At 36.0% G+C, this 12,479-nt stretch overlaps 1 protein-coding gene across 1 annotated transcript; it reads right to left on the reverse strand.

Annotated features, from left to right (window-relative positions):
* Nucleotides 1-9,021: 9,021 nt before the first annotated feature.
* Nucleotides 9,022-9,962, reverse strand: LOC100949742 (olfactory receptor 8K3). The gene is given in 2 exon segments (XM_012813148.2): nucleotides 9,022-9,536; nucleotides 9,539-9,962. Coding segments are annotated over 2 exon segments (939 nt in total).
* Between the last annotated feature and the right edge of the window lie 2,517 nt (nucleotides 9,963-12,479).

Genomic DNA, 12,479 nt, shown 5'->3' on the forward strand with positions numbered 1-12,479 from the left:
AAAAAAAAAAAAATTAAAAAAATCCTTCAAAGTAATAAAGTTGAAATTAAAAAAAAATTTTATATAAGTGAATGATCTATGTTGTATTTATTTTTAATAATAGAAAATACAGATTGAGAGTTATTTGAGCACAGATAAAAAGGTATTTAAAATTATTGGATTACTTTAAACAAAATTGAATACATTCTTTGGGAAATTTTTAGTTAACAAAAAGTATTAAATTTAGAGTAATTTCTTCCAGAACGGGTAAGGTGAAAGGTCCTAAGTAGAAGTTGGGATGCTGACGATCTGTATGCTAAACATTCAAGATAATAGTTATTTTCACTTTTTTCTTTTGTATATCCATTATTTCTAGTTTTCCTTCCATTATTATATCGTATTTGTGAACTAAACTGAAAACAGTATGTTTAGAAAAGTAAATAGCCTTGCATTTTTGAAATACGCATAATAATTAAATGATTTAGAAAACACATTTGTCATGGATCTTCAACCATCCAAATACTAATAAGGAGAAGAAAAATATTTTAAGATTCCTGTGTGGGTCGTAGAAGCACAAATTGTCTGCTAGCTAATTGAAAGGCAGCAACAGTTGTGGGACACCACCCAGCAACAGTCAATGATTTTCAATTGAATAGAAGAAATATAAATTTGATTTTTTTTCACTATTCTGTCTGAGACCATCTCTCCTTCAATCCTATACCTTGTCAATACGTTTCTAATCTTTATTTTCAGGTAGAGAAACTGAGGTTGAGCATGTAAGCCCTCCTCATGCTTCATAGCTAGTATAGGGTGAAGCAAATAACACCCCAACTAGCCCTTGATTCCCTAACCTCAATTTGTAGTTGAGGCAAATTCAGAGAAGCCAGAGTTTCCCCCATCAATCAGAGATCAAGGCAAATTTAAAAAGCAATTTAATAAAGGAAACAAATAAATACAAATAAAATGACAATTCATGTCTGTCCACACCGCATGCTTAACAGCCTCCCCAACTATGTGCCAAAAAGTCCATTTTAGCTGTTGATAATATTGACATTATTCAGATCAAGGCTTCCTCCTCAGAAGCCTGTGTATCATCCCATCATACTGATGGTGCAGGAGTTGAATCTTTTTTTTTTTTTTGCATTATTTTGAAGCTTTTTTTCACTGCATCACTGATTTGTGATTGCTAATCCTTCATGCTTTTGGCTCTGATTCTTTTTTAGTACTAACTTTGCTCTGCTGAAATTTAACCTGTGTATCTTTTATCTTGACATTATCAAACTCTTCAACACCTTCACTCATTTGGTTCTTTTTCCCCACTTCTCTGCAGGCCACTTCTATGCTCACCATGAGTCTCCTCCTATACAGATCTGGCAGGTGGGACCAGGCACTGCTGATGTTTGGAGCACTGTTCCCTTTGTCTGTTTATTATTGAATCTTGCATTTGTGGACACACCCCTGATACTTTGAGGCTTACACTCTTATGTACATTGCTATTTGCATACTGCCAGGACAGTCCTTCTTATTCATTGAAAAACATAGATGCCAAGATTAATCTTCTTGCAAAAAGTTGGCATCAGCTACCCTGCACACTGCATATTTAATATATGGTTTCTCAGATTCTTGATACTTGAATTCAGAACCATCCCACTTGAGCTTCCCACTCAAGAAGCTCCGTGTTTTATATTGTTTTATTTAGATATTGATCAGATCCTAGATATCCAAAATTGAAATGTTATCTCATTACCGCAAGCTTCTGCCCTTTTCACCTCAGTTGTGACACTACCACTTTTCACGTATTCACTCATATCACTGTTCCCTGAACCCTACTAATTAGTCCTTATCCCTCTTGTCACCTTCTCTATTCAGTCCTCCTGTGTACTATTAAAACTCTATGATGTATTGCTACAACTCTTTCTAACATCAGAAATTTTCTAGTCTTATTTTCCTTCCAGATATAACAAAATCTAGGTATTTTGAAATTATTTCTTTGCAATTTAATCCCGACAAAGAACAGCATCTAGTCAACAGTGAACTGTTACACACTTACCGTGTTCAAAATCAACTAGTCATTTACTTGACCTATTTTTCCTGGACTGAGGTTCTGTGTCTCAGTCTTTATGTAGATCTGAATTTCTTCATACTCCTCCATCACATTCCCACCATAATTCTAAGTAGATGCCACACTTACTGGCAATAGAGGGGAACTTAAAGTAATAAAATGAAAGACAAATTTTCTCAATTTCTTGTACACAAAACTTCCCAATTTCACATCTGTCTTCTCCACTTTTTTTGGACAGGGCCCTGGGAGGTGTCCTGTTTTGGTTCCCATGCTTTTCTTGATCCCCATTCTCCCTCCTTGGCTAGGTTATTAAAATTTCTCCCAATGACCTTTTTCCTCTACCTTGACCTCTTTACCTCTGTTCTTCCTTTCAATCTTCTATTCCCAGACCTCTTGGGAAAGTGACCAGTGTTCACTTCATTCTTCACACTTGTTTATTCTGATACTTTTTCTCACTATTGTAAACCAGTTACTTTCTCCAAGTTCACTAACATCCTCCTTTGTCTAAAATCAAAGACTATTTTTTTGTTTGACGTCTCTGTTACATTGAACACCAGGGATACTAACTTTGACCCTGAGAAACATTGTTTTACTGGTTTCTAAGTCATCAGAATCTCTGGGTTTGCTCATCTTTCTGTCCACCTTTAACATTCCTTGATGGTACTGCTGCTTTTCTTGTGCTTTAAGCAACATTAGTACTTAATAATTCTTTCCTAAGGCAATTTATGCTATTTTTGCACATTCATCTTGAGAGCTTTTATCTAATGCTAGAAGTATCGTTGTCACATATGCTGGTGATGCAAAAGTCTCATTATTTCTAAGCCATATTTCTCTTCTGAAATTCAGGTACACATTGTTACCCAGGCAACTTCAATTCAATACTTCAAAGGTACCCACATTTGATGTATTCAAAGAAAATTCATGTATCTAAAAACCTTCTTGCCCACTCAAATGCCTTACAGTGTGTATTTCTTAACTCAGTGAATTGCTCGATCTTCTTTGCAGTTATCAAGTTGAAAAATCAAAAGAAAACACATTTCATATATCCCTCTAACTTCTACTATTATACAACAGAACGTTGGTAATTATTTAACCTATTTTTCAAGTCTTTCCACTTCTACCACCCTCGATATTTATTTAGGCTTCCAGTTACAATTCTCCATATGATTGCATTCTAATTGCTAACTTCCCACCAGTTCTGCCACCCTCTCTGTGCATACGTCATTTTGAACTTTCTTTTTTGTTTTAGACAAAGTCTCTCACTTTATTACCCTCATTAGAGTGCTGTGACGTCACAGATCACAGCAACCTCCAACTCCTGGGCTTTGGCGGTTGTCTTGCCTCAGCCTCCTGAGGAGCTGGGACTACAGGCCCCCTCCACAATGCCCAGCTATTATTTTTTTGTTGCAGTTTGGCTGCGGCTGGGTTTGAACCCACCACTCTCAGTATATGGGGCTGGTGCCCTACCCACTAAGCCATAGGTGCAGCCCTTGAACTTACTTTTATTATTCTTCTTCTTATTATTATTGGGGATTCATTGAGGGTACAAGAAACCAGGTTACACTGATTGCATTTGTTAGGTAAAGTCCCTCTTACAATCCTGTCTTACCCCCTAACAGGTGGCCCTTGAACTTACTTTCTAACATGCAAAACTTAGCTGTGGTTTCCCATTAGTCTTGAAATAGAGTCCAAACTTCTTAGCGTCATCAATTAAATATTTGATAAAGAAGCCCTTCTTTGCAGATGGGTCTCATCCTTTGCCACGGTCTTCAGGCACGTTTCGTGCACCAGTGAGGCTTACCCCTCAGTCTCACACATGATCATAGGTTTTGCACATCATTTGGCCAGAAAACTTCTCCCTTTATCTGCACGCTTTCCTGCTGACCACTCACTATCTTCCTACTCATCCTTTAGATATGAAGTAAAATCTCACTTCCTTCTTGTTGTGTTTCTCTCAATTGTTATCCACCAGTTGTTGCATCCAACAATGATGTCACCCGTGAATTTCTCTACAAAGACACTTAAAATATCAAATTCTAGGTAAGCAAAATGATTCCATTTTCCCCCAATATTAGTAGGACTTAGAAATTAGTAGACATTCCAACTATTCTAATATATTAAACAAATGAATACAATTGTGTCCTACTATAAATACTATTTTAGGATTTTTATGATTACCTTAATTGCTTTCATTTTTTTCCCCTGTTACATGTGGATTTTGAGTAATCCTCAACAAAACTAGAAAGGGTAAAATATATGTTGAGGTAAATTCTGTAAATTCTAATAGTACTTAACATTACTTAAGCATTGGAAGTTTATTTGGTATAGTCTATCTGTCCCTCTACAATATTTTCACTCATTTACATCAGCTTAAATACTTCTGGACCAAAACTATAATGATGTTTTGCAAGCATAACCAATTATGTTATGGTTGATCATTTGGGACTTAATTTGCTTAACAGGTAAAAAAATATACACTTGAACAGCAGATCACCATGCTTAACCAAAGCATAACAAAGAATTAATAACTAATAGTGCTGGCCCCATATACCAAAGGTGGCGGTTTCAAATCCAGCCTCAGCCAGCTGAAAACAGCAGGGACAACGGCAATAAAAATAGCCAGGTATTGTAGTAGGTGCCTGTAGTCCCAGCTACTTGGGAGGCTGAGGCAAGAGAATCACTTAAGCCTAAGAGTTGGAGGTTGCTGTGAGCTGTGACACCACAGTTCTCTCCCAAGAGTAACAGAGGGAAAACCTGTCTCAAAATAAAATAAAATAAATTAATGGGAAACAATGCAAAATGTTTAGCTAGCTTGATTTACTTTTTATACTTTATTGTAGTTGCTGTTAAACTTATGAATTTTAGTAAGAGGCCAGCATATGCATTAGATCAAAGTAAATCAACTTGTTACTGGAGCTACCAAGTTACCAAGTTATTATTTGAATTGCACCAAAAATTCAACCTAGAGTCTGAAACTCAATAATCTGTTGAGCAATAATCAAATAATATTTAAATCATGAACTCCTATTGGCCTGCAGGTACATTTAGTTCAATCTCAGAAAATTGTTTTCTGAAAGTTCTGTAAAGAGGAAAATAATTTACAATGGCCTTGAATTTGTTGCCTTAATTCTGTTGAAAAGCATTGAAAGACATGAAAATCATGGAAAAATTAACATTCTGTTTCTCCATTCTAACAAACTGTTCATTTGTATTCCACACAACTATGTAAATTTAAACTGATAAACAGAAAGATATGTAGAGGAAAAGTTATAGACAATTGTTCACTTTAAAAAACAACAGAAAGGGTAAGGAAAATGAAATTCAGTTGTATAAATGTAAATATTTGATCCGAAAATTTCTATTCTGATTTTTCAAAATACCATCCTGCCTAGCAGAAATGAAAACAACTACAAAAACCATCTTAAATAAGAATTATATGGAAAGTCATCATATTGTTTTGGATTTTTTTTCATATTACTATGAGGGTACAAACATTTAGGTAACATTGTTTTCATCTCTATATTTTCATGTTGTAGTTAAGTCTAAATAATCTGCAATGATTATATTAATAATTTTCCTCCATTTTGAAAGAATTATGAAAAATCTTGTAAGATGACTGCGTAATTATAACTACGGGCTTTGGAGAATCTGTTCATCAACTGCTTTAGATTTTCCATCTGCCCAAATGACAAAATTCAATTTTTGGATTTCTTCTTAATGCTAATTTAATCTTTTTTATTATTTTAAGTTAATATGGGGGTTCAAATGTTTTTGACAATACAGATCATTTTGTAATGCTTGAGTAAGGGTTATAAATGTGCCTGTCACCCTGATAGTGTTATTGTACCTGTTAGGCACATTTTCAACCACAAATCCCTCTTTCCCTTGAGTTCTACTCTCCCCTATGCACATGTGTGCTCACCAGTGAGTTTCAATTTACTAGTGAGTACATATGGTGGGGTTTTTTTTTCATTCTTTAGATACTTCACTTTGGAGAGTGGTCTCCAGTTCTGTCCACATTCTTCCAAAAGGCATCATTTCATCTGTTTATGTAGCTGCGTAGTATTACATGGTATACATAGTCCACATTTCATTAATCTTATCATGAATTAATGGGCATTTGGCGTTGATTCCACAACTTTGGAGTTGTGAGTTTTGTCGCAATAAACATTGACAAGCTAGGGTCTTTTTGATAAAATGACATTCTTTTTCTCCTTTGGGAAAATACCCAGTAATGAGATTGATAGATCAAATGGTCGGTCTACTTTTAGTTCTTTGAGAAATACCTCTGCTATCCATACTATTCTCCATAGAGGACATACTGATTTTCAGTTTCACCAACAGTGTCTAAGTGTTCTTGTTCTCTGCATCCACATCAGATCTATTGTTTCTGGACTTTTGAATAAAAGCCATTCTAATCATTGTGGTTTTAATTTGCATTTCTCCGATGATTAGCATTGGTAAGCATTTTTTCACATGTTTATTGACCATTCATCTATCTTCTTTTGAAAAGCATGCTAATTTAATATTTAAGAATTACAGTTTTTTTAAATGTCATCACTCTTCATTTAGTTACATCACTGCATGAAACATATACCCTATACCTTAGTGGTATAAACCAATAATTTTTATTTCCTTTCTTGTTTTTTGGGTTAACTAGACAGTTCTCCACGTGGTCATAACTGGGTCAGTGAGAAAACTGGTCATGTTCCAGGTGACCTCAACTACATGGTTGACATTTGGGAAGTCTGTATGCTGGGATATTTTGTTTTATCCATGTGAAATCTCTAAGCATCTACTTGGGCTTCCAACAGCACAAGTTAGGGTTCGATAAACTTTAACGAACCAAAGCAGTGGCTGTCACGAGGGCCAGAGTTTATGGGGGACAGAACCACACATGTGAGTGAATGCAGATAAAGAGATTCATTTCAGATGATTCAGTAGTAATCTACAACAGCCATAATATTTCTGAGTCTTCTTTAACATACTTAAAAAAATGACACATTGGATCATTAGTCAGTGTCCAAGAGTGAACACAAATTTTAAATTCAAAAGCATTTGGTCCCTAATCTTGACTTTTGTCACATATAAACTATCTATACTTAAGCCAGTAACCTATTCTCTTCATGATTCACTTGTTTATAAAATTGAGGTAATGCCCAGCACACAGACTTACTATAATATTTTAACTTGGGAAAAATATAAAAGAATGACACAAAGTAACTTTATCCAGAGGGCCAGATAACTATATCCTTGCCCTCATATCAGGCTTCTCATGTAATAGTGAAGGTTTGTCTCCATCAAAGAACACCCACAATGGCCAGAGGAAAACGAGGCACAGTGTAATCCTTACAGTTATTTTCATTTGCTTCTCACAAGTAGAATGATCAGTTGATGAAATCAAATACTGAAAGTCAATGAAAATATACAGCATCTTCAATATTGATTAAAATTGAGAAAATCAATCAGTGAAAAATGGAACAAAATTAATTCATCATGGAACAGTTCTCTCACCCAATAAATAAAACACCTGGAACATAGGTTTTCAACACAGGCAATTGCCTTTTTTAGGGTAACAGGCAAGTTAAAAAAAAAAAGCTGGCCGATGCGGTGGCTCATGCTTGTTATCCCAGCACTCTGGGAGGCCAAGGCAGGTGGATTGCCTGAGTTCTCTGGTTAGAGACCAGCCTGAGAAAGAGTGACACCCTGCTTCTAAAAATAATAGTTGGTCATTGTGGTGGGCGCCAGTAGTCCCAGCTACTTTGAGGTTGAGGCAAGAAAATCACTTGGGCTCAAGGGTTTGAGGTTGCTGTGAGCTATGATACCACACTACCAATGGCAACAAAGTAAGACTCTGTCTCAAAAAGAAAGAAAGAAAGAAAGAAAGAAAGAAAAAGAAAGAAAGTAAGTGTTATTAAGCAAGAACAATTGGAGGAAAAACACAAATTCTCAAGCCTCCTATAAATGGATTCAAAAAATTATCTTTTTGATACATGAACTGGTATCAGCTAAATGGCTAGTTGAGATTAATAAAAAAAAAACAGGTGATAATCAAAATTTATAGATCAGGCACAGTGGCTCATGTGTATAATCCCAGGGGTCTGGGAGGTAGAGGCAGGTAGATTACCTGAGCTCAGGAGTTGGAGACCAGCCTGAGCAAGAGCAAGACGTCATCTCTACTAAAAAATAGGAAAAACTAGCCAGGTGTTGTGGCACCTGTAGTCCCAGCTACTCAGGAGCTTGAGGCAAGAGGATCACTTGAGCCCAAGAGTTTGAGTTGCTGTGAGCTGTGACACTACAGCACTCCACCCAGGATGGCAGAGTGAGACTCTGCTTCAAAAATAATAATAAGAAGAAAATACATGAAAAGAATTTATGGATTACTGACCTACAAAGTATATTCAGACTCAGGTGAACATAAAGTGTAGATAAAGAATCTCAAGATTTGGAATATTTTTGTGCACTTTCATAAAAATTTAAAATCATCACACATCATGTAAAAACCATTATTAAATACAATCCCCAAACATGCCAGCAAAATAGTATGAAGGCTAAAACAGAAGGAACGAGCTCGCATACACACAGGCACACACAGAAAGTCTCCCGTGAACACTACAGATTTTACTGCAGTAGCCGACAAAACCCTAAAAGACCTCTGCCATGTCCTCTGTGATTACCACTGTCCCCCACTGCCACTTAAGGAATAACTCTCCTTGTCTCTTTTTTTAGCTTTTCAATCTATATTAATCTCTCACATTTTACTGTTCTAGAAAACTGACTTTGAATATAAGTCATCTATACCTCTCAGCAAGATAAAGATTTAAAATGTTTTGTTTATTGATTTCTTTACAGCAATTAGAAGAGACTATCATCAGTCAAAAAATTTATGTGGAATGCATTTGTGCTTATTCTTTCTGAAGTCATGCAGAGCAAATGTGGAAGCCTATATCTAATTTATAGGAATCATGTTCTGTGAACATTTAATGCAATATGTTACATACGGTATTCCACATCCTCTGCAGGGCATATTTTACGTCTTTGTTCCTCAAGCTGTAGATCAAGGGGTTCAACATGGGGATAACGAGAGTGTAAATTAAGGAAGCCACTTTATCAGTGTCTACGGAGTGACTAGACTTGGGCTGCACATACATGAATATCAAAGTCCCATAGAAGACTATGACCACTGTCAGATGGGAGCCACACGTGGAGAAAGCCTTGTGCCTGCTCTCGGCAGAGTTCATCCTGAGAACCGCTGTGAGGATGAGCAGGTAAGACACGAGAACTATAAGAAGGGATGAAATCAAATCAAAAGCTGCTAAGATCAGAATTATCAATTCAATTTCATGTGTATTTGAGCAGATCAAAGATAATAAGGGGAGACTGCCACAGTAGAAATGACTGATAACATTGTAGCCACAGAAGGGTAAAGTAAAAATCTTGATGGTCACCAGAAGAGACACAAATGTGCAGTAGAGATAGGGGACTGCCACCAGCAGGTGGCACCCCTATGTGACATGATAACAGTGTACAGGAGAGGGTCACAGATGGCCACGTAGCGGTCGTATGACATGGCTGAGAGAATAAAAAGTTCGCTGATGATGAACAGAAGAAAGAACGCCAGCTGGACAGCACAGAAATGATAGGAAATTGTATTCTGATCTGCAACAAAGTTTACCAGCATTTTAGGTCCCACGGTCGTGGAATAACCAAGATCAGTGAGAGCCAAGTGTCTGAGAAAAAAGTACATGGGTGTTTGGAGCCTGGAGTCCACCTTGGTGAGGATGATCATGCCCAGGTTGCCCACCACTGAGATCACATAGATGGTGAGAAGCAGGACAAATAATGGAGCCTGCAGCTCAGGGCGCTCCGTGACTCCCGTCAGAATGAACTCAGTCACCTGGGTTAGGTTGTGCTTTTCCATCCAGGTTTACCAGAAGAACTAATCTGGACAGAGACATTGCATAGTCAGTGGCTCTGCTGCATTAGCACCTGGAGATTTTCAGTACGCAAAGCTAGTATAGATAAGACACATCCCCATTTCCCAATTCATGATATTTAAAAATAAACCAAACTCTCACAAATAAAAATATGTACATCCAGAGTTTGAGACAGAGCAGTAAATTGGGTTTGATTTTACTCACAAAACAACATTTTGTAAGGTCTAGAATTACTTCTTTCGGTCACAATTTAGATATGGGCTGTGATTTAACTCTAATGTTTACAAAACCAGTAAACTGCTAAACATTCTACTATGATCAATATCCAGCCTGTCACATTATTCAGCCCAAAATCTCAGTAAAGCTAAACAGATAGGTAAACAGATGAGAACTAGATAGAGATGGATATCTATATAGATACATATACATAGATGTATAAAATAAACATTTTTAAAAAGTTAAAATGCTAAAATGCTGAGAGTTTGATGTATGAATGATTGCTGTTCTGTTTTTACAGTATTCCATATGATTGTAATCACATATTACAGTTATAAATTATATTTAATAATATGGAATAATGTAATCTCAGGTTTATTTATAAGATTTCAAGCCTCAACTAAAAAAAATGCATAAAACCACTTACTTCAAGATAAAGTTGTTTGGGAACTCTTATCCAAACTGGTGGCACAGCTGCAAATTTGATACAGTTGGCAGATACTGCAAAGGTGTATGACTGAGAAAATCATAACAGATCATGGTGGCAGTTAATTTTGTTTATATATGAAGAAGTACTAGGATATAGATGTATATGTATGCATGTAAATACGTGTGTATTCTATCTATATCTTAATGCATGTTATGTTCAAAGGATTGCTTTAGGCATTAGAGTAAGTCATCTAAAACTATTCTCATATTCAAAACCAACATGTTCTTGCAGGGTGGTCTGTAAAGTTAAGTGAGGATTAAATGACTCACTGTCCCTGTCCTACCTAAAAGTAGTTCTCAAATATCAAGTATAGAGTGTTTTGTTGTTTTCTTTTGTTTTGGTTTTTGAATTGTAACAACACCTTACCTGAAAGAAGTTTTCTTGGCATGTGTGCATGAAAATTCTGAATATGAGTTGACTCCTTTGCCAAGACCATAATGCTGCATAGGTGAGGAATAGGCTAGTAGGATGCAATCCTTGCAATTTATCCCACGTCTTACACCCTACCTATACGCTGTGACTAAAGTCGGGCAAAGAATGTGCTATTACTTTGATTACTCATCTTCTATTTTTACAACTCTGTTGATAACATTTTAAAAAGTTAATAATTTATAAATTATTTTGACAAAAATTTGCCAAACTATAAATCTTCCTGCAAGAGCATGATCACTATCAGTAAACAACATTAACTTGTTCATGATAAAAGTTAAATGTACTTTATCGTGCAAGATCTTAGTGAGGGGAGTATAAGGAAATCAGAGCAAACTGAGAGAAAGAATGGTCATTGGTATTGGTTTTGTACAATGAAAATTCAAGAAAATCCTCCTAGGGATAAAGGGATACAAGAGACTAAAGAGAAAAAAATGATTGAAAATCACTACATTATACAATACCATAAAAACAAATTGAAACATACTAAGAGGTCAAGTGCAGAGGCTCAGGCCTATAATCCTAGTGCTCTGGGTGGCCAAGGCAGGTGGATTGCTTGAGCTCACAAGTTCGATACCAGCTTGAGCAAGAGTGAGACCCCAGCTTTACTAATAATAGAAAAACTGAGACCAGAGGATCCCTTGAGCCCAAGAGTTGGAGGTTGTTGTGCATTATGATGATACCCTGGCACTTTACCCAGGGCAACAGCTTGAGACTCTGTCTTGAAAAAACAAACAAACAAAAAGATAAAACAGAAAGAAACAGACTAAAGATGAGATATACCTAGATTTCTGGTTATGATTTGAAATGTTTCTGGGCATTTAGGCCACAGAAACTTGGAACTATGGTGTAGCATATAAAGCAGATAAGCATGTGTGTAATGAAATAACATGTATTTAAGTTCCCTAATAACTCACAGACTTAAAATATATCAGGGCAGGAGATAGAAGACAAGGTAAGGGTAAGAGAATTATTGGTTTAAAAAATGGGGACTCCAATGCTTCCTTAAAAGGTGGGGAAATAATACCATGTACAAGGAAAATTGCAGTAACAGCAAACTCTGAGTGATCTATAAGCAAAATAAACACACACAATTATGTAATATTAAATATGAAGGTTATATATAATTTTAACTTAAACCAATTATAATATATCTCAGGAGATTATGCTCTCCAGATATCCCATCCTGACCCTATGAACATATCTTTCTTATGTTAGTAGTACAGAAATATCTGCCAGTAGATAGTAATAGAAAAATATATTTACCAAATATATTGTATTGTAAAACAATAAAAATAAACAAAATACTACATATTGTTCAATAAGGAACATAAATGGATTTTTTCTCACCATCTTTTGAGTTCTG

The sequence above is a fragment of the Otolemur garnettii genome, unplaced genomic scaffold (genome assembly GCF_000181295.1).
Source record: "Otolemur garnettii isolate 467f Iridium unplaced genomic scaffold, OtoGar3 scaffold00247, whole genome shotgun sequence".
In the NCBI taxonomy this organism is placed as follows: Eukaryota; Metazoa; Chordata; class Mammalia; order Primates; family Galagidae; genus Otolemur; species Otolemur garnettii.